Raw genomic sequence first — 27,488 nt, 5'->3', positions numbered from 1 at the left:
ACAAACACTAGTTATGTTTAATGTTTTGCAACAACTCCATTTAAGTCCTTTAGTGTTGGAGTGCTGGGCTGCAGCTGAATGTGGGGACACTGGCCTGTGGCTGACTGGTCCCTGGAGGTAGGTTCACTCAGAGGCCACTGGACAGGGGCTATTTGAAGCATTTAGCTCTAAACACCACTGGGAATTTGAAAGGCCAGCCCCTCTCTCAAACAGTACACGACCTGTGTGCGTGTTTATGCGTGTGTGCGTGTTTATGCATGTGTGCGTGTTTATGCCTGCGTGCGTGTTTATGCATGCGTGCGTGTTTATGCCTGCGTGCCTGTTTATGCCTGCGTGCCTGTTTATGCCTGCGTGCCTGTTTATGCCTGCGTGCCTGTTTATGCCTGCGTGCGTGTTTTATGCGTGTGCATACACTACTGTTCAAAAGTTTGGCGTCACTTAGAAATGTCCTTGTTTTTGAAAGAACATTTTAAAAAATTGTCCATTAAAATAACATCACATTGATCAGAAATACAGTGTAGACATTGTTAATGTTGTAGATGAAGAGGTGACTCCGGGATGCTGACCTTCTAGGCAGAGTTCCTCTGTCCAGTGTCTGTGTTCTTTTGCCCATCTTAATCTTTTCTTTTTATTGGCCAGTCTGAGATACGGCTTTTTCTTTGGAACTCTGCCTAGTAGGCTAGCATTCCTGAGTCGCCTCTTCATCTACAACCTTACCAATGTCTACACTCTATTTCTGATCAATTTGATGTTATTTTAATGGACAAAAAGTGCTTTTCTTTCAAAAACAAGGACATTTCTTAGTGACCCCAAACTTTTGAACGGTAGTGTACGTCCATGCTGTGTGTTTCAAGTTCTGATGTCACATGCACAAGTACAGGGAAATGCCTTTCTTCCAAGCTCTAACCCCAATAATGCAGTAATCAATAACAGTGTAATACTAAAAATAACTTAAGGTAGAACAAAGACGTGATGAAGTATGTAATCATACTACATACAGGGTCAGTTCCAGTACCAGTGGAGTGAGAGGGGTAGATATGTACAGGGGTAAGGGGACTAGGCATCAGGATATATGATAAACAGAGTAGTAGCAGCGTATATGATGATTGTATATGAGTGGGTGCATGAGTGTAGAGTCAGTATAAATGTGTGTGCGTGTTGTGTGTGTGAGCAAGTGAAGTGCGTGTGTGTGTTGTATTGTCAGTGTGTAGAGTCCTGTGAGGGTGCATAGAGAGAGTGCAAAAATGTAAATAAATAAAATAGAAGGATCAACTCAGATGTAGCCCAGGCCAAACCTTTTCAACCTCCTGAGGCGGAGGTTCTTCACGAATATGCGCGTATGAGGGCCATTTTAAGTCCTTAGTGATTTGGACACCAAGGAACTTGAAGCTCCACTTCAGACTCCTCGATGGGGAGGTGCTCGTCCCCATTGTTTAGTATATGGAAGGTTGGGAACCAAACCCATCAAATTACACTGAACAAAAATATAAACACAACATGTGAAGAGTTCATCGCATGTTTCATGAGCTGAAATAAAAGATCCCAAGGATTCTCTGATTTTGTGCACAAATTTGTTTACATCCATTTTAGTGAGCATTTCTTCTTTACCAAGATAATCCATCCACCTGACAGGTGTGGAATATCAAGAAGTTGATTTAAACGGCATGATCATTACACAGGTGCACCTCGTGATGGGGACAATAAAAGGCCACTCTAAAATGAGCAGTTTTGTCACATAACAAAATGCCACAGACGTCTCAAGTATCGAGGGATTCAATTGGCATGCTGACTGCAGTTATGCCCACCGGAGCTGTTGCCAGAGAATTGAATATTAATTTAACATAAGCTGCCTCCAATGTCGTTTTAAAGAATTTGGCAGTATGTCTAACCGGCCTCACAACCGCAGACCGCGTGTATGGCGTCGTGTGGGAGAGCGATTTGCTGATGTCAACGTTGTGAACAGATGTCAGCGTTTCCGCCGCCATCACCTCATATCGCAAGGATCTGTACACAATTCTTGGAAGCTGAAAATGTCCCAGTTCCTCCATGGCCTGCATACTCACCAGACGTTTCACCCGTTAGGCATGTTTGGGATGCTCTGGATTGATGTGTACGACAGCGTGTTCCAGTTCCTGACAATTCCACAGGCCACAACCAACAGCTTGATCAACTCTATGAGAAGGAGATGTGTCGTGTTGCATGAGACAAATGATGGTAACACCAGATACTGACTGGTTTTGTGTTCCACACCCCTACTTTTTTTTTAAAGGTATTTGTCTTGTGAAATCCATAGATTAGGGCTTAATTCATTTAAATGGAATGATTTCCCTAAATGAACTGTAACTTAGTAAAATCTTAGATATTGTTGTATGTTGCCTTTATTTTTGTTCAGTATATATTCAATGATATTTGTGTTCTGTTTAATGTGCACATTTAACATTTAACAAAGAAATACTTCAATCATACAGTACAATGACATAATTAGCAAACTTATTCAATGACAAACAGTAAAGCAGATAAAGCACAGTAAGAAGACTGCATATCTTGGTATATTTATTTCTATCTGTGCGTTACCAGAAGCTTGACAGAGTAAGCTATACTACTAAGAGGATAATTCACAAAAACTTTTAGTGAATTTTAAAATTTGACTCATGGTGATCATGGGAACGGGCTGCAGTATTGTATCCCTCCTCATGGAGGAATAAGCCCTGTAACCAGGCCTGTTTCTGTTGATTATTGTATCCCTTCCCATGGAGGAATAAGCCCTGTAACCAGGCCTGTTTCTGTTGATTATTGTATCCCTCCCCATGGAGGAATAAGCCCTGTAACCAGGCCTGTTTCTGTTGATTATAGTATCCCTCTCCATGGAGGAATAAGCCCTGTAACCAGGCCTGTTTCTGTTGATTATAGTATCCCTCCCCATGGAGGAATAAGCCCTGTAACCAGGCCTGTTTTGTTGATTATTGTATCCCTCCCCATGGAGGAATAAGCCCTGTAACCAGGCCTGTTTCGTTGATTATTGTATCCCTCCCCATGGAGGAATAAGCCCTGTAACCAGGCCTGTTTCTGTTGATTATTGTATCCCTCCCCATGGAGGAATAAGCCCTGTAACCAGGCCTGTTTCTGTTGATTATAGTATCCCTCTCCATGGAGGAATAAGCCCTGTAACCAGGCCTGTTTCTGTTGATTATAGTATCCCTCCCCATGGAGGAATAAGCCCTGTAACCAGGCCTGTTTTGTTGATTATTGTATCCCTCCCCATGGAGGAATAAGCCCTGTAACCAGGCCTGTTTCGTTGATTATTGTATCCCTCCCCATGGAGGAATAAGCCCTGTAACCAGGCCTGTTTCGTTGATTATTGTATTCCTCCCCATGGAGGAATAAGCCCTGTAACCAGGCCTGTTTCTGTTGATTATAGTATCCCTCCCCATGGAGGAATAAGCCCTGTAACCAGGCCTGTTTCTGTTGATTATAGTATCCCTCTCCATGGAGGAATAAGCCCTGTAACCAGGCCTGTTTCTGTTGATTATAGTATCCCTCCCCATGGAGGAATAAGCCCTGTAACCAGGCCTGTTTCTGTTGATTATAGTATCCCTCCCCATGGAGGAATAAGCCCTGTAACCAGGCCTGTTTCTGTCCATTCATGTCCTACTCATTACAGCACTGTTCCTCTTTCCTGCCATAACTCTCTCAAGTTGCTAGGTAGCAGACAGTCGCCTCTCCACAGAGGATGTCAGTGTGTGTGTGTTTCAGTATGTGTGGGCTAATGTGTTAATCCAACCAGACAGAACTTCAGCCTTCCTAAATGACCTGAAGAGGATGGGGGTGGGTGGGTTGACGAACGGTGTAAAATGGAGCGATAAAAGAATGGAAATTGGGAGAGAGATGGACGGAGAGAGATGGAGAGAGAGACCCCCCACCGGAAAGAAAAAGAAAGTGAACCCATCTGTGTTTACATAAGGGGTTTGGCTCCAAGCTGCCAGACACTAGTATGGGGCAAAGATAAACACTTGTTTTCTGTTAAGCATCAGCTTGTGTGAGTTTTCCCGGTCTGTTGGTAGTACGAGACAGTACACGATGGAGCCAAACCCATCACCATCAGAGAGTCTCTAGCTCTTCAAAGTACAGAGTGAGTGAAGTGTAATGGACAGGAGAGATAGATGAAAGAAAAGCGAGAAAGACAAAGATGTGATTTTCTCGTGTCCCCTTTCCAACAGTATTCTCTAATGAGGATGTAGGGTTTGATCATATTCAGGAGCTTTTTGTTTCCAAGTCCCGTGCCAAAAGGAACACTTTCTCTATGGTTCTCTCAGGTTGTGTGGCCTCACAGTGAAAAAGATAGTGTAGAGCACAGGCCAATGCAATGCCAGGTGTTTATTACGAAATGTATTACATTTTACCTTCTTCACACTACTGAGCCCAGCCAAGGCTCAGGCTGGGCTGAGCTGGGCTGAGCTGTACTAGGCTGAGCTGAGCTGTACTGGGCTGAGCTGTACTTGGCTGAGCTGAGCTGGGCTGAGCTGTACTGGGCTGAACTGTACTGGGCTGAACTGTACTGGGCTGAGCTGTACTTGGCTGGGCTGAGCTGTACTGGGCTGAGCTGAGCTGTACTGGGCTGCTCTGGTTACGCATCCACCATAGTTGATGGATCCAAGCAGAAAAGGAGAATGTGTGGAGAAAATATCTGAGCCAGAACAGTTCAGGTTGGCATGAGTGTTTTTCTGAACCTAGGATCCAGTCCTGAAGTTTGGGTGGCTCTGTCCATGTTGAGATTGCTAGAGAGCAGGAGGAAACTATTTTAAAAACCACTCAGAGGTTCAGATGGTAACATAAGATAAAGGCATTTATTTTCTAGGTGGTAACATTTAGCTCTTTTCTCATGACAAACCGAGCATTTAAGATTTGGTTCTGGATTCCGAGATTACATTGTGCTTGAACAGCCATTTTGTTTCTCTCTGTCTCTCTGCAGAAGGACGTGAAAGACGTGTTCACAGCCATCACCTTTGAAGTGGCCTACACCCTGGGGAAACATGTGGTGGATGGACATCTTGACAATGACCTGCCTGCTCTCACACCTGTACTACGCTGGAAGAAAGGAGACAAGATAGCAGCAAAGAATGAGGTAACAGGCTTCAGTTGTTGTGTTGCCTGTATGTACGTTGAATGAGGTAACATTCTACAGTTGTTGTGTTGCCTGTATGTACGTTGAATGAGGTAACATTCTACAGTTGTTGTGTTGCCTGTATGTACGTTGAATGAGGTAACATTCTACAGTTGTTGTGTTGCCTGTATGTACGTTGAATGAGGTAACATTCTACAGTTGTTGTGTTGCCTGTATGTACGTTGAATGAGGAAACAGGCTTCAGTTGTTGTGTTGCCTGTATGCACTGGTGGAAAAAAGTACCCAAATGTCATACTTTAGTAAAAGATACCTTAACAGAAAATTATTAAATTAAAAGTGAAAGTTGCCCAGTAAAATACTACTTGAGTAGTAGTATGTATTTGGTTAATGTCTAATGTATTTGGTTTCAAATATATACACTGCTCAAAAAAATAAAGGGAACACTAAAATAACACATCCTAGATCTGAATGAATGAAATATTCTTATTAAATACTTTTTTCTTTACATAGTTGAATGTGCTGACAACAAAATCACACAAAAAGGATCAATGGAAATCAAATTTATCAACCGATGGAGGTCTGGATTTGGAGTCACACTCAAAATTAAAGTGGAAAACCACACTACAGGCTGATCCAACTTTGATGTAATGTCCTTAAAACAAGTCAAAATGAGGCTCAGTAGTGTGTGTGGCCTCCACATGCCTGTATGACCTCCCTACAACGCCTGGGCATGCTCCTGATGAGGTGGCGGATGGTCTCCTGAGGGATCTCCTCCCAGACCTGGACTAAAGCATCCGCCAACTCCTGGACAGTCTGTGGTGCAACGTGGCGTTGGTGGATGGAGCGAGACATGATGTCCCAGATGTGCTCAATTGGATTCAGGTCTGGGGAACGGGCGGGCCAGTCCATAGCATCAATGCCTTCCTCTTGCAGGAACAGCTGACACACTCCAGCCACATGAGGTCTAGCATTGTCTTGCATTAGGAGGAACCCAGGGCCAACAACACCAGCATATGGTCTCACAAGGGGTCTGAGGATCTCATCTCGGTACCTAATGGCAGTCAGGCTACCTCTGGCGAGCACATGGAGGGCTGTGCGGCCCCCCAAAGAAATGCCACCCCACACCATGACTGACCCACCGCCAAACCGGTCATGCTGGAGGATGTTGCAGGCAGCAGAACGTTCTCCACGGCATCTCCAGACTCTGTCACGTCTCTCACGTGTGCTCAGTGTGAACCTGTTTTCATCTGTGAAGAGCACAGGGCGCCAGTGGCGAATTTGCCAATCTTGGTGTTCTCTGGCAAATGCCAAACGTCCTGCACGGTGTCGGGCTGTAAACACAACCCCCACCTGTGGACGTTGGGCCCTCATACCACCCTCATGGAGTCTGTTTCTGACCGTTTGAGCAGACACATGCACATTTGTGGCCTGCTGGAGGTCATTTTGCAGGGCTCTGGCAGTGCTCCTCCTGCTCCTCCTTGCACAAAGGCGGAGGTAACGGTCCTGCTGCTGGGTTGTTGCCCTCCTACGGCCTCCTCCACGTCTCCTGATGTACTGGCCTGTCTCCTGGTAGCGCCTCCATGCTCTGGACACTACGCTGACAGACACAGCAAACCTTGCCACATCTCGCATTGATGTGCCATCCTGGATGAGCTGCACTACCTGAGCCACTTGTGTGGGTTGTAGACTACGTCTCATGCTACCACTAGACTGAAAGCACCGCCAGCATTCAAAAGTGACCAAAACATCAGCCAGGAAGCATAGGAACTGAGAAGTGGTCTGTGGTCCCCACCTGCAGAACCACTCCTTTATTGTGGATGTCTTTCTAAATGCCTATAATTTCCACCTGTTGTCTATTCCATTTGCACAACAGCATGTGAAATGTATTGCCAATCAGTGTTACTTCCTAAGTGGACAGTTTGATTTCACAGAAGTGTGATTGACTTGGAGTTACATTGTGTTGTTTAAGTGTTCCCTTTATTTTTTTGAGCAGTGTATATATTTTTTACCCTTATTTAAATAGGCAAGTCAATTAAGAACAAATTCTTATTTTCAATGACGGCCTAGGAACAGTGGGTTAACTGCATTGTTCTGGTGCAGAACGACAGATTTTTACCTTGTCAGCCCGGGGATTCGATCTTACAATCTTTCAGGTTAAGTCCAACGCTCTAACCACTAGGCTACCTGCCACCATATAGTTAATTATATAATTAACTATCAAAAGTAAATGTAATTGCTCAAATTGCATCAACAGTAAAAGTCTAAATTATTTCAAATTCCTTATATTAAGCAAACCAGATGTGTAACGTTCTTGGTGTAGTGGGTGCGAAGTCAGGCGCAGGAAGCAGAGAGTTCAGGGGAGTGCTATTTAATGCAGTAACGGCAAACATAAGCCACCACACGAAACACAGGGCGCACACAAACCAAATGCCCCAAACACAGGGACTTAAACAGTCCAGCAAAACCCCACGAAATGGGAAACACGTAAACCTCACACAAACCCCACACAAGTCCCAAAAAACAATCCCGCACAAAGAGCAGGCGGGCCTTCTGGTAATTATAGCCCGACTAATCAGCCTAAACACAACACAGGAGAAACCAATCAACAGAAAGTGGGAAAATGATCAGTGGCAGCTAGTAGGCCGGTGACGACGAACGCCGAGCGCCACCCGAACAGGAAGGGGAGGCACCTTCGGTAGAAGTCGTGACAAGATGGCACCATTTTCTTGTTGTTTATTTTATTTTATTTGCGGATAGCCAGGAGTACACTCCAACACTCAGACATCATTTACAAATGAAGCATGTGTTTATTGAGTCTGCCTGATCAGAGGCAGTAGGGATGACCAGGGATGTTCTCTTGATAAATGTGATCGACCGGCTCAATTTGGTCTTATCTATAAACATTTGAAATTGTGTTTTTTACTTTAAATACATTTAGAGACTCGGAGCTAGAAAAGGGTATATCATACACTCCAGTTGAACAATGGCAAAGTAATTCTGTTTTGAAAATTGATAAACTTGTAACCTCACTTTTGAGAAAATGGTCTTTAAATCTCTTTAACGATTCAGATATGAGGCCATGTACTAAACAACCAAAGAATTCAAGACTAAAAGCATTATACTATGGGTGTGTTCATAAATTTAATCTGGAGTGCCAGAGTGTGCTCTGGGCATTCGTAAACTCAGAGCGTTGTCAGATTGTACGTTTGTAAATTCAGAGTGTTTCGCTCTAAGAGTGTTCAGATTGCACACTGGACGCTCTGGCTGAGGAGCAGGGTTGATCCGAGCGTTCTGTCCTAACAGCAGTCAAGCACCCAAGCTAACTGGCCAACGTTTGCTAGCTTGAGAGCTACTTCCAGACACAAATGAGAGAACACCTCACTCTGACCATTTTACTTGCCCTAGCAGAGCTGGTTAGGCTGGCAATAATTTAATTGTACTTTATTGCCAATGTTTACTGATGCTGGCCATATTCAACGAGTGTTGAGTGTTCGTAATTTCGTCAGTTATTCTGCGCTCTGGCACACTCAGACGAGAGTACTCTGAAATCAGAGTAGATAGCCAGAACACATTTTCCAGCTACGTCTATCAGCAGATGTCGCAGTGACATCATGAACATTCTATTGAAATATTTACTTGGATATTGGAGTCTTTTGTTAAGACATGTAGCTAGCTAAACAATGGACCATAATCCCAACTCATGACGTTATTACCCTGCATGAATCTGCAGGTAGCTAACCAACCAGGTTCAATGTTAGCTAGCTAACATTATGCTAAACTAGCAAAGCAAATGGCTCTGAGATATGTATAATATTACTACACAGATCATGCACATCACATTAGCTAGCGAGCCAGCCAGCTAATGTTCGCTAACTAGTTAACAGTACACTAATGACTTCCTGACACGTATAATATCTGAACATTTTGCTAGCTAGACTATCTTAACCGTTATACATGGGTGGATGCTTCTCCTTATCACGGATGCCAAGGTTGCCCTTAGTTTGAAGATGTAATCCTGAGACAGGTGTTTTCTCCATCTCCTTAACTATCATACTCTACTTCCACTGATTTCAAAACTCCATAAAGTGGAGAGCAACACTTATGCAGCTCTACTACGTGATATCTTTCTAAAAAAGCCACATTAGAAAGGGTTACCTACACATACTGACCAGCTCAAATAAACAGAAGCATGCTACATGGCAGACCAATCTGAACACATCTCTCGGCATGTCCAACCCACTCATTATCTCAGCCAATCATGGCTAGCGGGAAGGTTGCTGACTTTTTCTGTGGCTAAACCGACATCCGCCTAGTTTCCTGAAACAAATCACAAATGTGTGAATTAGACCATTTTCCTGTCCTGCTAAGCATTCGAAATGTAACGAGTAATTTTGGGTGTCAGGGAAAATGTATGGAGCAAAAAGTCTAATATTTTCTTTAGGAATGTAGTGAAGTAAAAGTAAAGTACAGATAACCCCCAAAATTACTTAAGTAGTACTTTCAAGTATTTTCACTTAAGTACTTAACACCACTACCTATATGTCTGTTGATTGAGATAACAGGCTACAGTTGTTGTGTTGCCTGTATGTAGGTTGAATGAGGTAACAAGTTTTGTGTTGCCTATACGTAGGTTGAAATACTCACACACAACATAATGTAGTGACAACACCTAGCAACCTTACTAAGAGTTTTGGTGTAACAGCTAAGGTGTTTGATTGACAGTCGCTGGACCCAGATTTGAGTCCAGGTCTGATTTACCCCCCGAAATCACTCCAATACCAATGTTTTATTCTGGATCAAAATGGAGCTTAGGTAGTGGGAGTGGCGGGAGCGTGGCAGTGGTCGGAGCCAAGACTTTTCAATGCTGAAAAATCACTGAGTCTATCAGAGTTTAATTTAAATATACAGTATATTAATTTCCTTTAAGTTGTAGGATTATTTTAAGAATCCATCCTCTAACCCTGGTACCTGAAAGCAAAGTCACGTCTTCCTCTGTATCAGCAGAGGAATGTCAAAGAAATAACCTCAAAGAAATAACCTCAAATGATCGTTATAACGAGGTGGTTTCAGTTACCACTTGGTGTTACCACTGTGTTTTCTTTCCTTGAAAGAAATTTGGAAGGTTGATGAATTTATTTATTTTTCTAGCACCCACCCCTCCTCTACCCCCACCCACCCTCCTCTACCCCCACCACCCCTCCTCTACCCCCACCAACCCTCCTCTACCCCACCACCCCTCCTCTACCCCCACCCACCCCTCCTCTACCCCCACCCAGCCCTCCTCTACCCCCACCCACCCCTCCTCCACACCCACCCCTCCTCTACCACCAACCACCCCTCCTCTACCCCCACCCACCCTCCTCTACCCCCACCACCCCTCCTCTACCCCCACCTACCCTCCTCTACACCCACCCACCCACCCTCCTCTACCCCCACCCACCCTCCTCTACCCCCACCACCCCTCCTCTACCCCCACCTACCCTCCTCTACACCCACCCACCCTCCTCTACCCCCACCAACCCTCCTCTACCCCACCACCCCTCCTCTACCCCCACCCACCCCTCCTCTACCCCCACCCACCCCTCTACCCCCACCCACCCCTCCTCTACCTACACCCACCCCTCCTCTACCCCCAACCACCCCTCCTCTACCCCCACCCACCCCTCCTCTACCCCCACCCAGCCCTCTACCCCCAGAGAATTAGCTACTTTTTGCATCTTTCAATACTTACAGAACTATTTGTGTGGACTTTCATGGGCTGCAACTGCACTGTACTGTCTGTCTTCATCCCAAATCTCTCCCTTTTCCCCCTTAAAAGTAGTCAAAAGCAATGCACTCCATAAGGAGTAGGGTTCTATTTGGGGCTCAGACTGTATTTCAGTTTCTTCAGACCAAATGAATGGACAGCGCTGTTCTGGATGACTGACTGAATTTTTTATTTATTTAAATCTGTTAATATAAAGCAAGTGATTCTTGGAGACTAGCCATCCTGTAGCCACACACACATGCGCATGCACGCACACACACACACACGACCGTCAGCGCTGCAATGGCAGTTCACCAGTCGATTTATCCCACATTAACCACAACACAACACTGCCCTCTAGTTTGTGTGTGTGTACACGTGTTCAGACAGGAACTGTGAGGACATATAAACTCTCGGCCTCTCTCTCTCTCACTCCCTTTCTCACTCCCTCAATATCCTCTCGATCTCTCTCACTCCCTCTCTTTGTTATGTTTCCTCTTCTAGACATGGTTTGAGAAGAACTGCCTGTCTGATGACTGTGCTGCTGACCTGAGACTCCATGGGAAACTGCTGCTTTCTGGGTAAAGAACACAGACAGACAGACAGAGTCTGTTCCTCTGTTTGGCCACTCACTTCGTTGATATTGTGCGGATGGGTGTGTGTTTCTTCTTTTCTGGCCACTGCTCACCACTCCTCTATGAAAGCTGACTGACGTCATGCTGTACACACTGAGGAGGTGTGGGTGTGGTCAGTGGAACTATGATGCGTCCTCATTGGCTCTCGTGGTTGGAAACCATCCATGCCTTTTCCATATTTAGTGAGGGAGGTCTTTTCCTTTCCTCTTTGTTGTATGAATCATTGGCAGTCTGTACGTTTGGAAACCAAAATCGGGTGTTATTCAGTGTGTAGAGTGAAATATCTCTGATATAACTCCACTTTAGTTATGATAATAACTTCTACCTCACAGGGTAATGTCTCTATAAAAAAATTAAAAAACATTAAGAGACAACTTAACAAAAACACATCTTGAGACTGGCTAGTATTATACATAGGCCTACATGTTACTTATTGAATTTTAGACGATACATAATTATCCCAGAGAATGGAAAACAAATGCAGTTAATCAGCACTGTGCACTAATTAACTGAAATAGTTCATCAACTGAAATAGTTTATCAACTGAAATGCCTGATTCCTCATCCTGCTAGGCTCCATGTCTGTCCCCACCTTGCCCTGGAAGGAGTGAGTAACCCCTCCAAATGTTTTAATTGTTTCTTTCCCTATCAAATAAAATGTTAACTATTATATTCCTGCCTCCAGGCTCCACGTCCATCCCCACCTTGCCCTAGGAGGAGTGAGGAACGTCTCTCTGAACGTGACCATATCCAACGCAGGAGACGATGCCTACGACACCAATATCTACTTCAACTTCTCCAGAGAGGTCTTCTATATCAACTACTGGCAGAGGGTTGGTTGTTGTTCTATTTCTGTAGTTCTGTTGTTAGTGCAGACTGTTGTGTAGAAGAAGGTAGGGGCGAAGAGGGAAGAGAGAGGAGAGAAGAGCAAAAAGAGAGCACAGAAGAAGCCAGACTTTATGAGGAGAGAGAGACATAGAGAGACAAGTTTAGGTAGTTAATTTGGCTGACCTTCTGTCACTCTGTCACATGCACTACTGACTAGGGACAGCCGAACCATGTCAACAAGAGATAGGGTTGCCAAATTCCAGAAACTTTCCCAACATTCCCAAGTTTTTCAGAAACCCCTGTTGGAAGATTCCTGGAATCAAGAGAGAATACTCAGAAAGGGAATCCTACAACTGGAAATCCTACAAATGGAATCCAACAAGTGCAAATTCTTGAAAACCTTGGATTTTTGGGGGAAAGTTTCATTTTAACCCTAGCAAGAGCACAATACCTAACAAAACTACTCCTCATTCAACAACTCCCTAACACTGTGACTATGTGCTATGACGTGAAACAGATTTGAGCCAGCATTCAATCACTTTTAATTACATGAGGGGAAGAGTGCAAGTGCAGGGAAGGGAAGTGTGCACATGTATGGAAGGAGGACAGAACAGATCTAATCATACCTGAGAGAGATGCCATGTCAGAGATGAGAGAGACAATAATATTTTACCCATATGCACAATAATATTTTACTCAAGTATTGTGCAAATAGTATTTTAAGGGTTTTAGTTTCACCTGGCTAATTTAATTAACTATGAACTTCAGGTTGACGTTTAGTATTGGGATACCTCCTGTAACAGAGTCTCTCTTTGTCTGGGAAGCTAATAGGTTGAGGGACCAGCGGGACCAGGATGTCACAGACAGGAAAGGAACAATATTAAATGAAGACACAGGAGTCTCTCACAGTCAGAGCTGGGTTTAAATACTATTTGAAATATTGCAAATACTTTGAGCATTTGCTTTAGGCTGCCTGGAGTGCCAGGTGGGCGGGTTTGAATTTTCTGGACTTTTCAATTGGATCGATTGCATAAGGAAATTTCAATCAAGCACAGCTAATACAGTATATATTATAAATATAGTATTTGAGTTGATTTCAGATCATTTTTTAACCTAGGTCTACACGATTCTCACACATAGCAACAGCCTTATTCTGACTACTGTATGAGACTTTAGTAATTACTTCTCCCTGCTGGTTGAAGATAGAGGTGTTGGTACTACCTACCTCTGCTCCACTATGGTTCTGCAAGGGTCAGCTCCCGGCTCCCGTTTCTCGGATGAGGCTCTTTCTTTCGTTCTTTCTTTCTGTGTCTGTGTGTGTGGAGTCGAGCGTAAACTCCCGTTCCCTCCGTGTTTTTTGGGGGGGGGTCTTAAAACCAGGGAGGTGAATTGGTTTCAGAAGCTCAACATCGTCTCACTACTCAGGGAGCCAAAAGACAGCACACTGTTCAGAAGACCTGCGTTCAAATACTATTTGAAATCTTTCATATACTTTGAGTGTTTGGTCTAACCTGCCTATAGTGCCAGATTGGTGAGGTTGTCACTTTTGTGACTGTTCTATTGGTTCCATTGCACTAGGCACGCCAAATCAAGCCCAGTATTTTAAATGATTTCAAATAGTATTTGAACCCAGGTCTGTCGCCACACTGGCATACACCGAAGCACAGGAGCCTGGGTTATGAGGTGGAGCTGGGTGTTGGGCTTATTTTTGGGGGAAGGGAGCACCAGGTTTGTGTTTTGGAAGCTTATGTTACTCATGGGGCGGCAGGGTAGCCTAGTGGTTAGAGCGTTGGACTAGTTACCGGAAGGTTGCAAGTTCAAATCCCCGAGCTGACAAGGTACAAATCTGTCGTTCTGCCCCTGAACAGGCAGTTAACCCACTGTTCCTAGGCCGTCATTGAAAATAAGAATTTGTTCTTAACTGACTTGCCTAGTAAAATAAAGGTAAAATAAAAAATAGGTCAGGGGTTTGGGACAGCCAGAACCTCTGCTAGAGGCTTTTGCAGTAAAGTAAAGTAAGAAGGAACCAAATGCCTTTAGCAGAGGTTCTGACTATTGACATCAGGGTACTGGTGTGGTACTGGTTTGAGGGCTAGACATGTAACCAGAGCAGTGTTGTTATTTAGACTGCCAAGTCCTGCTGTCAAAGTCCAAATTCGTATGGTAGTGGCATTTCTGAACTGAACTAAAGAAACAGAAAAAAAGCATTGCAAACACAAAATCCTTAGCCAACAACAACAACACTATCAGTATTTATTTAGAGTACAGGATGAGCTATGCTATGTGAGTTAGGGAGGGGGGGAGGGAGGTGCACCACAGGAAAGATGGAGGAGTGAGGGAGAAGGTTTGAGGAGTGAGAGGGACATTTACGAACTCGTGATGATTTAACAGGAATTTCAGGGGCACTGAAACCTCATGGTTAAGGAGTATGTCCTTCCTCATAACCTGTTGTACAGATAAAGGTGGTAAATCAAGGGTAAATCATGCTTGTAGTTCTTTATGAAGCAGAAGAAAGTAGAGAGTTCTAGTCACAGTTGTTTAGCTATAGAAGAGGTAGACTACAGAGGGTGAAAGATACAGCCTCATTTTAATCATGTCCTATTTTTCAAGCTCTATCAGCTTGCTTCAATTCATTCCTTACACCTTCCCCTTGGCTCTAACCATTCAATGTTTAAAAATATGTAAAGTCTGGATAGATAAAATCATTTTAGTGTTGGAGCTTCCGCCATTTTGCTTCCACCTTAAAGATCTCAACAAACATTGAAGTGTAACTGCCAAGGGGTAGTGAGTGAAATATTTTGGGACTGATAGGTCTCATGGGTAAAGTAATTCCCACCAAACTACGACTCCACTGAAGCCTTCTGCTGACACTAAAACAACCTAAATAAACCCAGTAAGATTTACTGGGTCTGCCATTTGTCAGAATCCTAACATGAGACGTGGAAGACGGAGGAAGACCAGAGCGAGTGGAGAAGAGAGGGAAAGGAGGGTGAGGGGGTAATAAAGAGAGGGAAGAAAATTAGAGGTCTGCCATTTTTCCGAATCCCAAACATGAATCTGTTCATGACTACAGAAGACCAGAGAAAATGGGAGAGAGAGGGAGGCCAGAGGGAGAAAAAGAGGAAACAACCAGAGAAAGAGTGACAGAGATGGTGAAAAAGAGAGGAAGATCATTAAAAGTGAGATGGAGAAAGAAAGACCAGAAAAATGGATAAAGAGAGATAGTGTGGAAGAGAGAGAGATTATCAAACAGCTGGTAGTCCCCTCTGCCCCAGTTTCCACACTCTGCCCTAGTCTCCCCGCTCTGCCCAAGTCTCCCCACTCTGCCCAAGTCTCCCCACTCTGCCCAAGTCCAAGTCTCCCCACTCTGCCCAAGTCTCCCCACTCTGCCCAAGTCTCCCCACTCGGCCCAAGTCTCCCCACTCGGCCCAAGTCTCCCCACTCGGCCCAAGTCTCCCCACTCGGCCCAAGTCTCCCCACTCGGCCCAAGTCTCCCCACTCTGCCCAAGTCTGCCCACTCTGCCCAAGTCTGCCCACTCTGCCCAAGTCTCCCCACTCTGCCCCACTCTGCCCAAGTCTGCCCAAGTCTCCCCACTCTGCCCCACTCTGCCCAAGTCTGCCCACTCTGCCCAAGTCTGCCCAAGTCTCCCCACTCTGCCCAAGTCTGCCCAAGTCTCCCCACTCTGCCCAAGTCTCCCCACTCTGCCCCAGTCCCCCCACCCCTTCCAAGTCTGCCCACTCTGCCCAAGTCTGCCCACTCTGCCCAAGTCTCCCCACTCTGCCCAAGTCTGCCCACTCTGCCCAAGTCTGCCCAAGTCTCCCCACTCTGCCCAAGTCTCCCCACTCTGCCCCACTCTACCCAAGTCTGCCCACTCTGCCCAAGTCTGCCCAAGTCTCCCCACTCTGCCCCACTCTGCCCAAGTCTCCCCACTCTTTCCAAGTCTGCCCACTCTGCCCAAGTCTGCCCAAGTCTCCCCACTCTGCCCAAGTCTGCCCACTCTGCCCAAGTCTGCCCAAGTCTCCCCACTCTGCCCAAGTCTCCCCACTCTGCCCAAGTCTCCCCACTCTGCCCAAGTCTCCCCACTCTGCCCAAGTCTGCCCACTCTGCCCAAGTATGCCCAAGTCTCCCCACTCTGCCCAAGTCTGCCCACTCTGCCCAAGTCTCCCCACTCTGCCCCACTCTGCCCAAGTCTGCCCAAGTCTCCCCACTCTGCCCCACTCTGCCCAAGTCTCCCCAAGTCTGCCCAAGTCTCCCCACTCTGCCCAAGTCTGCCCAAGTCTCCCCACTCTGCCCAAGTCTCCCCACTCTGCCCAAGTCTGCCCACTCTGCCCAGGTCTGCCCAAGTCTCCCCACTCTGCCCAAGTCTGCCCACTCTGCCCAAGTCTCCCCACTCTGCCCCACTCTGCCCAAGTCTGCCCACTCTCCCCACTCTGCCCAAGTCTCCCCACTCTGCCCAAGTCTGCCCACTCTGCCCAAGTCTGCCCAAGTCTCCCCACTCTGCCCAAGTCTGCCCACTCTGCCCAAGTCTGCCCAAGTCTCCCCACTCTGCCCAAGTCTCCCCACTCTGCCCAAGTCTGCCCACTCTGCCCAAGTCTGCCCAAGTCTCCCCACTCTGCCCAAGTCTCCCCACTCTGCCCAAGTCTGCCCACTCTGCCCAAGTCTGCCCAAGTCTCCCCACTCTGCCCAAGTCTGCCCACTCTGCCCAAGTCTGCCCAAGTCTCCCCACTCTGCCCAAGTCTGCCCACTCTGCCCAAGTCTCCCCACTCTGCCCCACTCTGCCCAAGTCTCCCCACTCTGCCCCACTCTGCCCTTGTCTGCACAAGTTCTCTCTCTCTCTCTCTCTCTCTCTCTCATTCACTGTTGTTCTCAATTCAAAGGGCTTCATTGGCATGGGGAACATATGTTTACATTGCCAAAGCAAATGGAATAGACAATAAACAGTAAATATGTTGAATTAACAGTAAACATTACAATCACAAAAGGAATAGAGACATTTCAAATGTTATACTATGGCTATGTACAGTGTTGTGGAAATAGTTAAAGTACAAAAGGGAAAATAAATCAACATAAATATGGGTTGTATGTTATGTTTGTTCTTCACTGGTTTTCTTGTGGGGATGGCACACTGTGGTACATCACCCCACCAGCCCACTCCCTTCCCTGAAGACCCAGCACTGTTTGCACAGCAGCATGGAAGGAATACAGGAAATAGCTAGGAAATCCCTCCATCAGTTCCAGTCCTGTTGGGGTCCCCTCCCTCTCTACTGGGATCCCAGTTGCATCCATACAGGTGGCTGTGGGAGTAGTAGGTTTGGGGGGATGTGGGCCCCACCCTAACCCCCCACCCCACCCTGGCCTGTAGCTGGGAAACTGATGAGTAAGGGAGGGAAGAGTGGAATAAGGAGGGGAGGCTGGATGATAGGTGTGTGGAGTGATGTTTCCTCATCATGGTGTGAGCAAAAGAGGGTAAATCTAATGACTGGTAATAGTTGGTATGTGCTATGGCAAAAAGAAGAGGAGGAGGAGGATGAGACTTTTATGAGATTTATGTTTTCCTCGTAAGTGTGTGAGCAGAGGAGGGAGAGGTAACGACTGTTAAATATGCAGCAAATCTCTCATCTCTAATCTATCTCCCTGGTAAATAAGCAGCACATTTCTCATCTCTAATCTATCTCCCTGGTAAATAAGCAGCACATTTCTCATCTCTAATCCATCTCCCTGGTAAATAAGCAGCACATCTCTAATCTATCTCCCTGGTAAATAAGCAGCACATTTCTCATCTCTAATCTATCTCCCTGGTAAATAAGCAGCACATTTCTCATCTCTAATCTATCTCCCTGGTAAATAAACAGCAAATCTCTCATCTCTAATCTATCTCGTTGGTAAATAAACAGCAAATCTCTCATCTCTAATCTATCTCGCTGGTAAATAAGCAGCAAATCTCTAAACTATATCCCTTGTATGCAGCATATCCAGAAGTTAGTAGTTTAGGTAAAGTCCAGTTGAGGTTAGGAATCGCTGTAGTTCCCTTATGAATACTGTAGTTCACAGGTGTCAAATTCATTCCACGGAGGGCCGAGTGTCTGCGGGTTTTCTCTACTCCTTTGTACTTGATTGATGAATTAAGGTGACTAATTAGTAAGGAACTCCCCACACTTGGTTGTATAGGGCTTAATTTAATGGAACAACTAAAAAGCTGCAGACACTAGGCCCTCCCTGGAATGAGTTTCACACCTGTGCTGTAGTAGTTCAATGAACACTTTTGATACTATTTAGCTTTTTCCAAGCTGACAATTGTGTAGAAATAATAATACATTATTTTAAAAGATTAAAAAGCTGCAGTAGGATTCAGTGCAAAAGCTTCAGTAGGATTCAGTGCAAAAGCTTCAGTAGGATTCAGTGCAAAAGCTGCAGTAGGATTCAGTGCAAAAGCTTCAGTAGGATTCAGTGCAAAAGCTGCAGTAGGATTCAGTGCAAAAGCTGCAGTAGGATTCAGTGCAAAAGCTGCAGTAGGATTCAGTGCAAAAGCTGCAGTAGGATTCAGTGCAAAAGCTGCAGTAGGATTCAGTGCAAAAGCTGCAGTAGGATTCAGTGCAAAAGCTGCAGTAAGATTCAGTGCAAAAGCTGCAGTAGGATTCAGTGCAAAAGCTGCAGTAGGATTCAGTGCAAAAGCTGCAGTAGGATTCAGTGCAAAAGCTGCAGTAGGATTCAGTGCAGGCATAAATTAAGATATTTGTTGTCCATTGATTTACCTCTTCCAGCTCTGCTGAACATTCCAGAAGCACTACTTTGTCTGTTTTTATCAGTGAACTTGTCAAAGTTGAGATGTGTCACAGCCTTCTTACTTTTATCCTCCTCCTCCTCCACACACATGTAGTCACACACGCACCCCCCCCCCCCCACACACGCACACAGAAACAGCAGCCCCTTAGTGAACTCTCACTGTTTGAATTCTTCCTCCTCTCAGAGTCAGAGTGTTTACACACACACACACACACACACAGTGTTTATACTGTCCAGCCGGTGAAGCTCTCTTCTGTTTAGACAAGCTTCCAAACACACAGGCGGCATCCTAAATGGCACCCTATTCCCTATATAGTGTACTACTTTCAACCAGGACCTATTCCCTATATAGTGTACTACTTTTAACCAGGACCTATTCCCTATATAGTGTACTACTTTTAACCAGGACCTATTACCTATATAGTGTACTACTTTTAACCAGGACCTATTACCTATATAGTGTACTACTTTTAACCAGGACCTATTACCTATATAGTGTACTACTTTTAACCAGGACCTATTACCTATATAGTGTACTACTTTTAACCAGGACCTATTACCTATATAGTGTACTACTTTTAACCAGGACCTATTACCTATATAGTGTACTACTTTTAACCAGGACCTATTACCTATATAGTGTACTACTTTTAACCAGGACCTATTACCTATATAGTGTACTACTTTTAACCAGGACCTATTCCCTATATAGTGTACTACTTTTAACCAGGACCTATTACCTATATAGTGTACTACTTTTAACCAGGACCTATTACCTATATAGTGTACTACTTTTAACCAGGACCTATTCCCTATATAGTGTACTACTTTTAACCAGGACCTATTACCTATATAGTGTACTACTTTTAACCAGGACCTATTACCTGCGCTAATTAGAGGTTGTCCTCCCTCTTTTACCGTCCTCTCCTGCAGGGACAAGAGAGTTTGGAGTGTGATCTTAAAAAAAAAAAATGACCATTGAGCGTACGTCATTGTATATTAGCTAAATGTTTACCTGCATTGTAAAAATATTAAATGTTTTTGTTTATAGACTGTACTATACTTTCTCCTCACAGGCACAGCTTTTAATGTCAGTATGTATATACTGTATGGTGAAGTGGATGAATCAGCTCTGTTCATTGTTGTCATTTCCATTGGCTCCTCTCTCAATGCTTTCACCATGTCTCACTCATTCTCTAATACTGTGTCTTTGGCTGTCCCTCTTTCTCTGTCTCTTGCTCTCATGCTCTCTCCACTCTCCTCTCTCTCCCCCTCTCTCACCCGTTCTTTCTCTCTCTCTCGCTCTTTCTCCATCCCCCATCCCTCTGTCTGTGTTTCTCCTTTCAATAAGTCATTTTTCCTCCGAGGCACAGCTATATAATGTGAAGTGAGGTTTTCACCGTGATCATATTTTCTTTATGCTGCGTTCACCTTGGTTCTCACTCTCTCCGTCCTCCCCCATTCCTCCCTCCCTGTGTGTTTATCTATTGAAGGAAGAGAAGGGTATTTCCTGTGGTCTTGTTGATTTAGACTTCCTCAAATGCAGCGTGGGATTTCCCTTCATGAGAGCACAGACTAAGGTATAGCTCCTAATTGTCATGGCAAAATGTTTACATCCATGTATTATACAGTTACCATGCTATAGATAGTGTCCTGTTGTCTTTACCCAAGCACAACCTTTTTTTGAAAGCACAGACTAAGGTATAGCTCCTAATGGTCTTGGCAGATTGTTTACATATTCTAATTATTTTACAGACAATACGTTTTGTAGTTTCTACATCAAAGTCTTCCCATACCAAACATACCATTCAGTGTTTAGTTGTTATCCTTACCCAAGCACAACATTTCCTTTAGCAAGAGCACAGACTAATGTAGCTTTCCTAAACATAATCATTGAACTTTTACATATGCATTTTTTACAGTCAATACTTGTCTGTTTGTAGTTTAGACATAAACGTCTTTCCATACATACCATGTAGTGTCTAGTTGTTGTAAACACAACCACAACAGGATGGCATACTATACACTTACAGTATCGTCTGCAGTCACTGGGCCATGCCACTGAAAAGCAAACTAATGATTTTGACAACTACTTGATATACATCATGTCACTTTACTAAAAGCTTTCCCCAATACTTCTCCTCTTACCTTGTCTTTCCTCAGTATCATCTTGCAGTGATCTTCGACACAAGCCGGCTTTCAGGGGAAAATGAGACATTGCAGTTTGTAGTTCATGCAAAAAGGTAAGTTGAGACGCTGTACGTTGAGACGCTGTACGTTGAGACGATGTATGTTGAGACGCTGTACGTTGAGACGCTGTACGTTGAGACGCTGTACGATGAGACGCTGTACGTTGAGACGCTGTAAGTTGAGACGCTGTACGTTGAGACGCTGTAAGTTGAGACGCTGTACGTTGAGACGCTGTACGTTGAGACGCTGTACGTTGAGACGCTGTACGTTGAGACGCTGTACGTTGAGACGCTGTACGTTGAGACGCTGTAAGTTGAGACGCTGTACGTTGAGACGCTGTACGTTGAGACGCTGTACATTGAGACGCTGTACGTTGAGACGCTGTACGTTGAGACGATGTAAGTTGAGACGCTGTATGTTGAGACACTGTACGTTGAGACGCTGTAAGTTGAGACGCTGTATGTTGAGACGCTGTACGTTGAGACGCTGTACGTTGAGACGATGTAAGTTGAGACGCTGTACGTTGAGACGATGTAAGTTGAGACGCTGTACGTTGAGACGATGTAAGTTGAGATGCTGTACGATGAGACGATGTACGTTGAGACGATGTACGTTGAGATGATGTACGTTGAGACGATGTAAGTTGAGACGCTGTACGATGAGACGCTGTACGTTGAGACGCTGTACGTTGAGACGCTGTACGATGAGTAAAAGGGAAAGTTGTTAGTGTAAGGTAAGCCTAAACCAGGACCATTTGTTGGTAATGAGAAGATGTATACACTCGATATAGACTGGTAAAATATTTACATTTCATTTGTACACTTTGCGAATCATGCCTGTTAGTCAGAGTAGAAGTCCTCCCCTAAACATACACACACATAGAGTGCCTTCAGAAAGTAATCGCACCCCTTGATTTTTACACATTTTGTTGTGTTACAGCCTGAATTTAAAATATAATAATGTATATATTTTTGTAACTGGCCTACCCAATACCCTTTAATGTCAAAGTGGAATTATGTTTTTCAAATTTTTTGCAAAGTAATTAAAGATGAAAAGCTGAAATGTCTTGAGTCAACAAGTATTCAACCCCTTTGTTATGGCATGCCTAAATAAGTTCAGGAGTAAAAAATGTTCTTAACATGTTACGTAATAAGTTGTATGGACTCACTGTTTGTGCAATAATAGTGTTTTACATACATTTTTAATGACTACCTCATCGCGGTACCCCACACATACAATTATCTGTAAGGTCCCTCAGTCAAGCAGTGCATTTCCAACACATATTCAACCACAGAGACCAGGTTTTCCAATGCCTCGCAAAGAAGGGCACCTTTTGGTAGATGGGTAAAAAGAAAAAAACGGACGTTGAATATCCCTTTGAGCATAATTAAGTTATTAATTACATTTTGGATGGTCACTACAAAGATACACGCTGCCTTCCTAACTCTGTTGCCAGAGAGGAATGAAACTGGCATGATTTCACCATGAGACTGTGATAGAAGAAAACTGAGGATGGATTAACAACAAGTGTAGTTACTCCACAATACTAACCTAATTGACAGAGTGAAAAGAAGGAAGCATGTACAGAATAAAATATTGGTCCGCCAATACTAGTAAAGGCCCAGTGCACTACTTTTGTGAAAAAGTATATATTTCAAAAAAGTAGATTTTCTTTTAAAATTCTGATTATTATTCTATATTTTGATTTTTCAGGGGGTGCTGCAGTACCCTCAGAACCCCTGCTTCCCGCGGCTATGGCTACAACTGCTTTCACATAAGACCAGAAGGGTCTGCTGTCGCATAAGGCTGGGAGGGGTGAATAACTTCAAGTTGCCAGATTAGTGAAGTTAGCAGTGGAAAAAATACCTTTCTTTCTTTGACAGAAGAATTTAAGACCTAGCTAACTTTCTCTTTCATGTTGCTGTCAAGAATACAAAGATTTGTACTTGAATCACTATGCTGAAAATTGGCATTGTTAATGTATTAACATCTACTATCATTGACTATATGTTAAATGCCTGTTATTGTTTTCTCATTGTAGTGCCAACCCTGAACATAAACTGTTGGACAACACCTTGGATCTTTCTATCCCACTGGTCCATGAGGTAGACACAACTATCACTGGGTAAGTGGTTCAAAATGCGCAAGAGGACAAAACATAATTACTTTGTCTGCAATGGGAGTGGTCTGCTAACTGTAGACATACTGTAAGCCATTCATTACAGTTAGGCCAAACCATAGAGATGGAAAGATCTTTGTGTCTGTGCTATTACGGCATCTGTGCCAGCATGGGCAGCGCCATTAAGGCTATCTCCATTTTAAAGTAGTCCATTTGCTTCTTATTTTGTGTTTGAAAAAAGCGTAAAGCTAATATTGGTGATTTACCGCCATCTGCAGTGCTGGAGTCCTGAACCAAATATTGTATTTCATTTATTGTGGCCACTAGATGGCGGTGATATAGCTTAAAGCCATTTACAAACCATAGCACTCAAGAAGAAGATGGCAATGCCCATGCAAAAACGTGTTATATCAAAGTTGAATCCTCTAACTATCTCTATGGGCCAAACACACTACATTCCCATACTGTCTGGGTGCGTAGACTCTGAATTTATGCTACGCATATGCTATCAGATGAAGTCACTAGACAACACCATGGATTATTCAAATATACAGTATCAAGCAGCTTGGACTGCATGCTAAAATGGTAGGCTAAAATCAAGCTGAGAGACAGTCACTCTGTTTATTTTAACTGTATCAAGATGAATATAAACGGTCACATTAAGATCAAAGTGGTAGTCAAACTAATGCTCAGTTTCTCTGCTAGTTTGTGTGTCTGCCTGGTCTCTACAGCTCTGTTCTAAGCCTCTTGACAGATTAAAGTCACCAGACAGACAGAGCTGAGTTACATTATCAGACAGCATTATCAGACAGCAGAGCTGTAGCTGAGCTGTTTTCTCTCTGTGGAGGAACTTGGCCATTTGGACATTGCATCTCTCTCTCCATTTTCTCTGATTTATGCTCTCTTTATGTCTGTCTCTCTCTGTTTCTCTTGTCTCTCTCTCTCTGTGTGTTTCTCTCTCTGTGTCTGTCCCTCACTCTCTCTCTCTCTGAACTAACTATCTCTCTGATAAAATGCAGCTAGAGATAAAGGGCTTTCAAGCTGAAATGTTCCATTCTCACAACAACAGAACAGCCTTCCTGCCCCGCAGGACACAAAGAAAACATCTGGACAACACACACCAGTCTTTAATCACCCTCTCTTACAGTCAATTTATATATAAAACATACAGACCTACACAAATTTGTTATTAAAAAAAGTGATTTGATATCATGAATCTGTTGGTAATGTGCAATACCAATTACTGTCTGTCTGACTGACTGACTGTTAGTTGAACTGTCTAACTGTCCATCTGCTTGCCTGTCTGCCTTGATGCCTGACATTCTGTCTGTCTCTCTGTCCGTCCGTCTGTCCACAGTGTGGTGAACCCGACGTCCTTTGAGTATGGGAACTCCATCGATGCCTCTCGCTTCGTCCAGCTGGAGGACATGGAGTGTAACTTCCAGCCACTCAACTTCACCTTTCAGGTACTGGTGACACCCCTCCCGGCACCCCGTTTATTTGATTTATTTCACCTTTATTTAACCAGGTAGGCAAGTTGAGAACAAGTTCTCATTTACAACTGCGACCTGGCCAAGATAAAACAAAGCAGTGCGACTCAAACAACAACACAGAGTTACACATGGAATAAACAAACATACAGTCAATAATACAATAGAGAAAGTCTATATACAGTTTGTGCAAATGAGGTAGGATAAGGAGGGTGAGGCAATAAATAGGCCATAGTGGCAATTATTACAGTATTGCAAATTAAACACGGGTGATAGATGTGCAGAAGATGAGTGTGTAAGTAGCGGTACTGGGATGCAAAATAAATAACAATATGGTGATGAGGTAGTTGGATGGGCTATTTACAGATTAGCTATGTACAGGTGCAGTGAACTGTGAACTGCTCTGACAGCTAGTGCTTAAAGCTAGTGAGGGAGATATGAGTCTCCAGTTTCAGTGATTTTTGCAGGTCGTTCCAGTCATTGGCAGCAGAGAACTGGAAGAAAAGGCGGCCGGAGGAGGAATTGGCTTTGGGGATGACCAGTGAAATATACCTGCTGGAGCGCGTGCTGCGGGTGGTTGCTGCTATGGTGACCAGTGAGCTGAGATAAGGCAGGGCTTTACCTAGCAACAACTTATAGATGACCTGGAGCCAGTGGGTTTGGCGACAGATATGAAGCGAGGGCCAGTCAACGAGAGCATACAGGTTGCAGTGGTGGGTAGTATGTGGGGCTTTGGTGACAATAACGGACGGCACTGTGATAGACTGCATCCGATTTGCTGAGTAGAGTGTTGGAGGCTATTTTGTAAATGACAGATTTAATTTTGGATTGGAGATGCTTAATGTGAGTCTGGAAGGAGAGTTTACAGTCTAACCAGACACCTAGGTATTTGTAGTTGTCCACATATTCTAAGTCAGAACCGTCCAGAGTAGTGATGCTGGACGGGTGGGTAGGTTTGGGCAGCGATCGGTTGAAGGGTATGCATTTCATTTTGCTTGCATTTAAGAGCAGTTGGTGGCCACGGAAGGAGAGTTGTATGGCATTGAAGCTCGTCTGGAGGTTAGTTAAGTGTCCGAAGAAGGGCCAGAAGTATACAGAATGGTGTCATCTGCGTACAGGTGGATCAGAGAATCACCAGCAGCAAGAGCGACATCATTGATTTATACAGAGAAAAGAGTCGGCCCGAGGATTGAACCTTGTGGCACCCCCATTGAGACTGCCAGAGTTCTGGACAACAGGCCAGAACTCTGTCAGAGAAGTAGTTGGTGAACCAGGCTAGGCAGTCTTTTGAGAAGCCACGGCTGTTGAGTCTGCCGATAAGAATATGGTGATTGACAGAGTCGAATGCCTTGGCCAGGTCAATGAAAACAGCTGCACAGTATTGTCTCTTATCGATGGCGGTTATGATATCGTTTAGGACCTTGAGCGTGGCTGAGGTGCACCCGTATACCAGCTCGGAAACCAGATTGCATAGCGGAGAAGGTACGGTGGAATTCGAAATGGCCGGTGATCTGTTTGTTAACTTGGCTTTCGAAGACCTTAGAAAGGCATGGTGGGATAGATATAGGTCTGTAGCAGTTTGGGTCTAGAGTGTCTCCCCCTTTGAAGAGGGGGATGACCACGGCAGCGTTCCAATCTTTGGGGATCTCAGATGATACAAAAGAGAGGATGAACAAGCTAGTAATAGGGGTTGCAACAATTTCAGAAAGGGTCCAGATTGTCTAGCCCTGCTGATTTGTAGGGGTCCAGATTTTGCAGCTCTTTCAGAACATCAGCTATCTGGATTTGGGTGAAGGAGAAATGGGGAGGCTTGGGCAAGTTGCAGTGGGGGTGCAGGGCTGTTGACCGGGGTCGGGGCAGCCAGGTGGAAAGCATGGTCAGTCGTAGAAAAATGCTTATTGAAATTCTCAATTATTGTGGATTCATCGGTGGTGACAGTGTTTCTTAGCCTCAGTACAGTGGGCAGCTGTGAGGAGGTGCTCTTATTCTCCATGGACTTTACAGTGTCACAAACTTTTTGGAGTTAGTGCTACAGGATGCAAATGTCTGTTTGAAAAAGCTAGCCTTTGCTTTCCTAACTGCCTGTGTATATTGGTTCCTAACGTCCCTGAAAAGTTGCATATCGTGGGGGCTATTCGATGCTAATGCAGTACGCCATAGGATGTTTTTGTGCTGGTCAAGGGCAGTCAGGTCTGGAGTGAACCAAGGGCTATATCTGTTCCTTGTTCTAATTTTTGGGAATGGAGCATGCTTATTTAAGATGGTGAGGAAAGCACTTTTAAAGAACAACCAGGTGTCCTCTACTGACGGAATGAGGTCAATATCCTTCCAGGATACCCGGGCCAGGTCGATTAGAAAGGCCTGCTCGCAGAAGTGTTTTAGGGAGCGTTTCACAGTGATGAGGGGTGGTCGCTTGACCGCAGACCCATTACGGATGCAGGCAATGAGGCAGTGATCGCTGAGATCCTGGTTGAAGACAGCGGAGGTGTATTTTGAGGGCAGGTTGGTTAGGATGATATCTATGAGGGTGCCCGTGTTTATAGATTTGGGTTTGTACCTGGTGGGTTCATTAATA

The 27,488-nt window shown here is 44.5% G+C and overlaps 1 protein-coding gene across 1 annotated transcript in view; it reads left to right on the top strand.

The window, feature by feature from the left end:
• Positions 1–27,488, top strand: part of itga9 (integrin, alpha 9) — a 135,531-nt gene that overhangs the window by 90,988 nt on the left and 17,055 nt on the right. The window contains exons 16-22 of the mRNA XM_020461012.2: positions 4,970–5,122; positions 11,373–11,449; positions 12,188–12,335; positions 20,608–20,694; positions 21,278–21,357; positions 23,346–23,429; positions 24,781–24,889. Of these exons, the coding sequence (XP_020316601.2) occupies positions 4,970–5,122; positions 11,373–11,449; positions 12,188–12,335; positions 20,608–20,694; positions 21,278–21,357; positions 23,346–23,429; positions 24,781–24,889 (738 nt within the window). The remainder of the gene's footprint in view (positions 1–4,969; positions 5,123–11,372; positions 11,450–12,187; positions 12,336–20,607; positions 20,695–21,277; positions 21,358–23,345; positions 23,430–24,780; positions 24,890–27,488) is intronic.

The sequence above is a fragment of the Oncorhynchus kisutch genome, linkage group LG25, assembly GCF_002021735.2.
Source record: "Oncorhynchus kisutch isolate 150728-3 linkage group LG25, Okis_V2, whole genome shotgun sequence".
NCBI classification, from domain to species: domain Eukaryota; kingdom Metazoa; phylum Chordata; class Actinopteri; order Salmoniformes; family Salmonidae; genus Oncorhynchus; species Oncorhynchus kisutch.
This window is presented reverse-complemented; position numbering and strand designations above follow the sequence as displayed.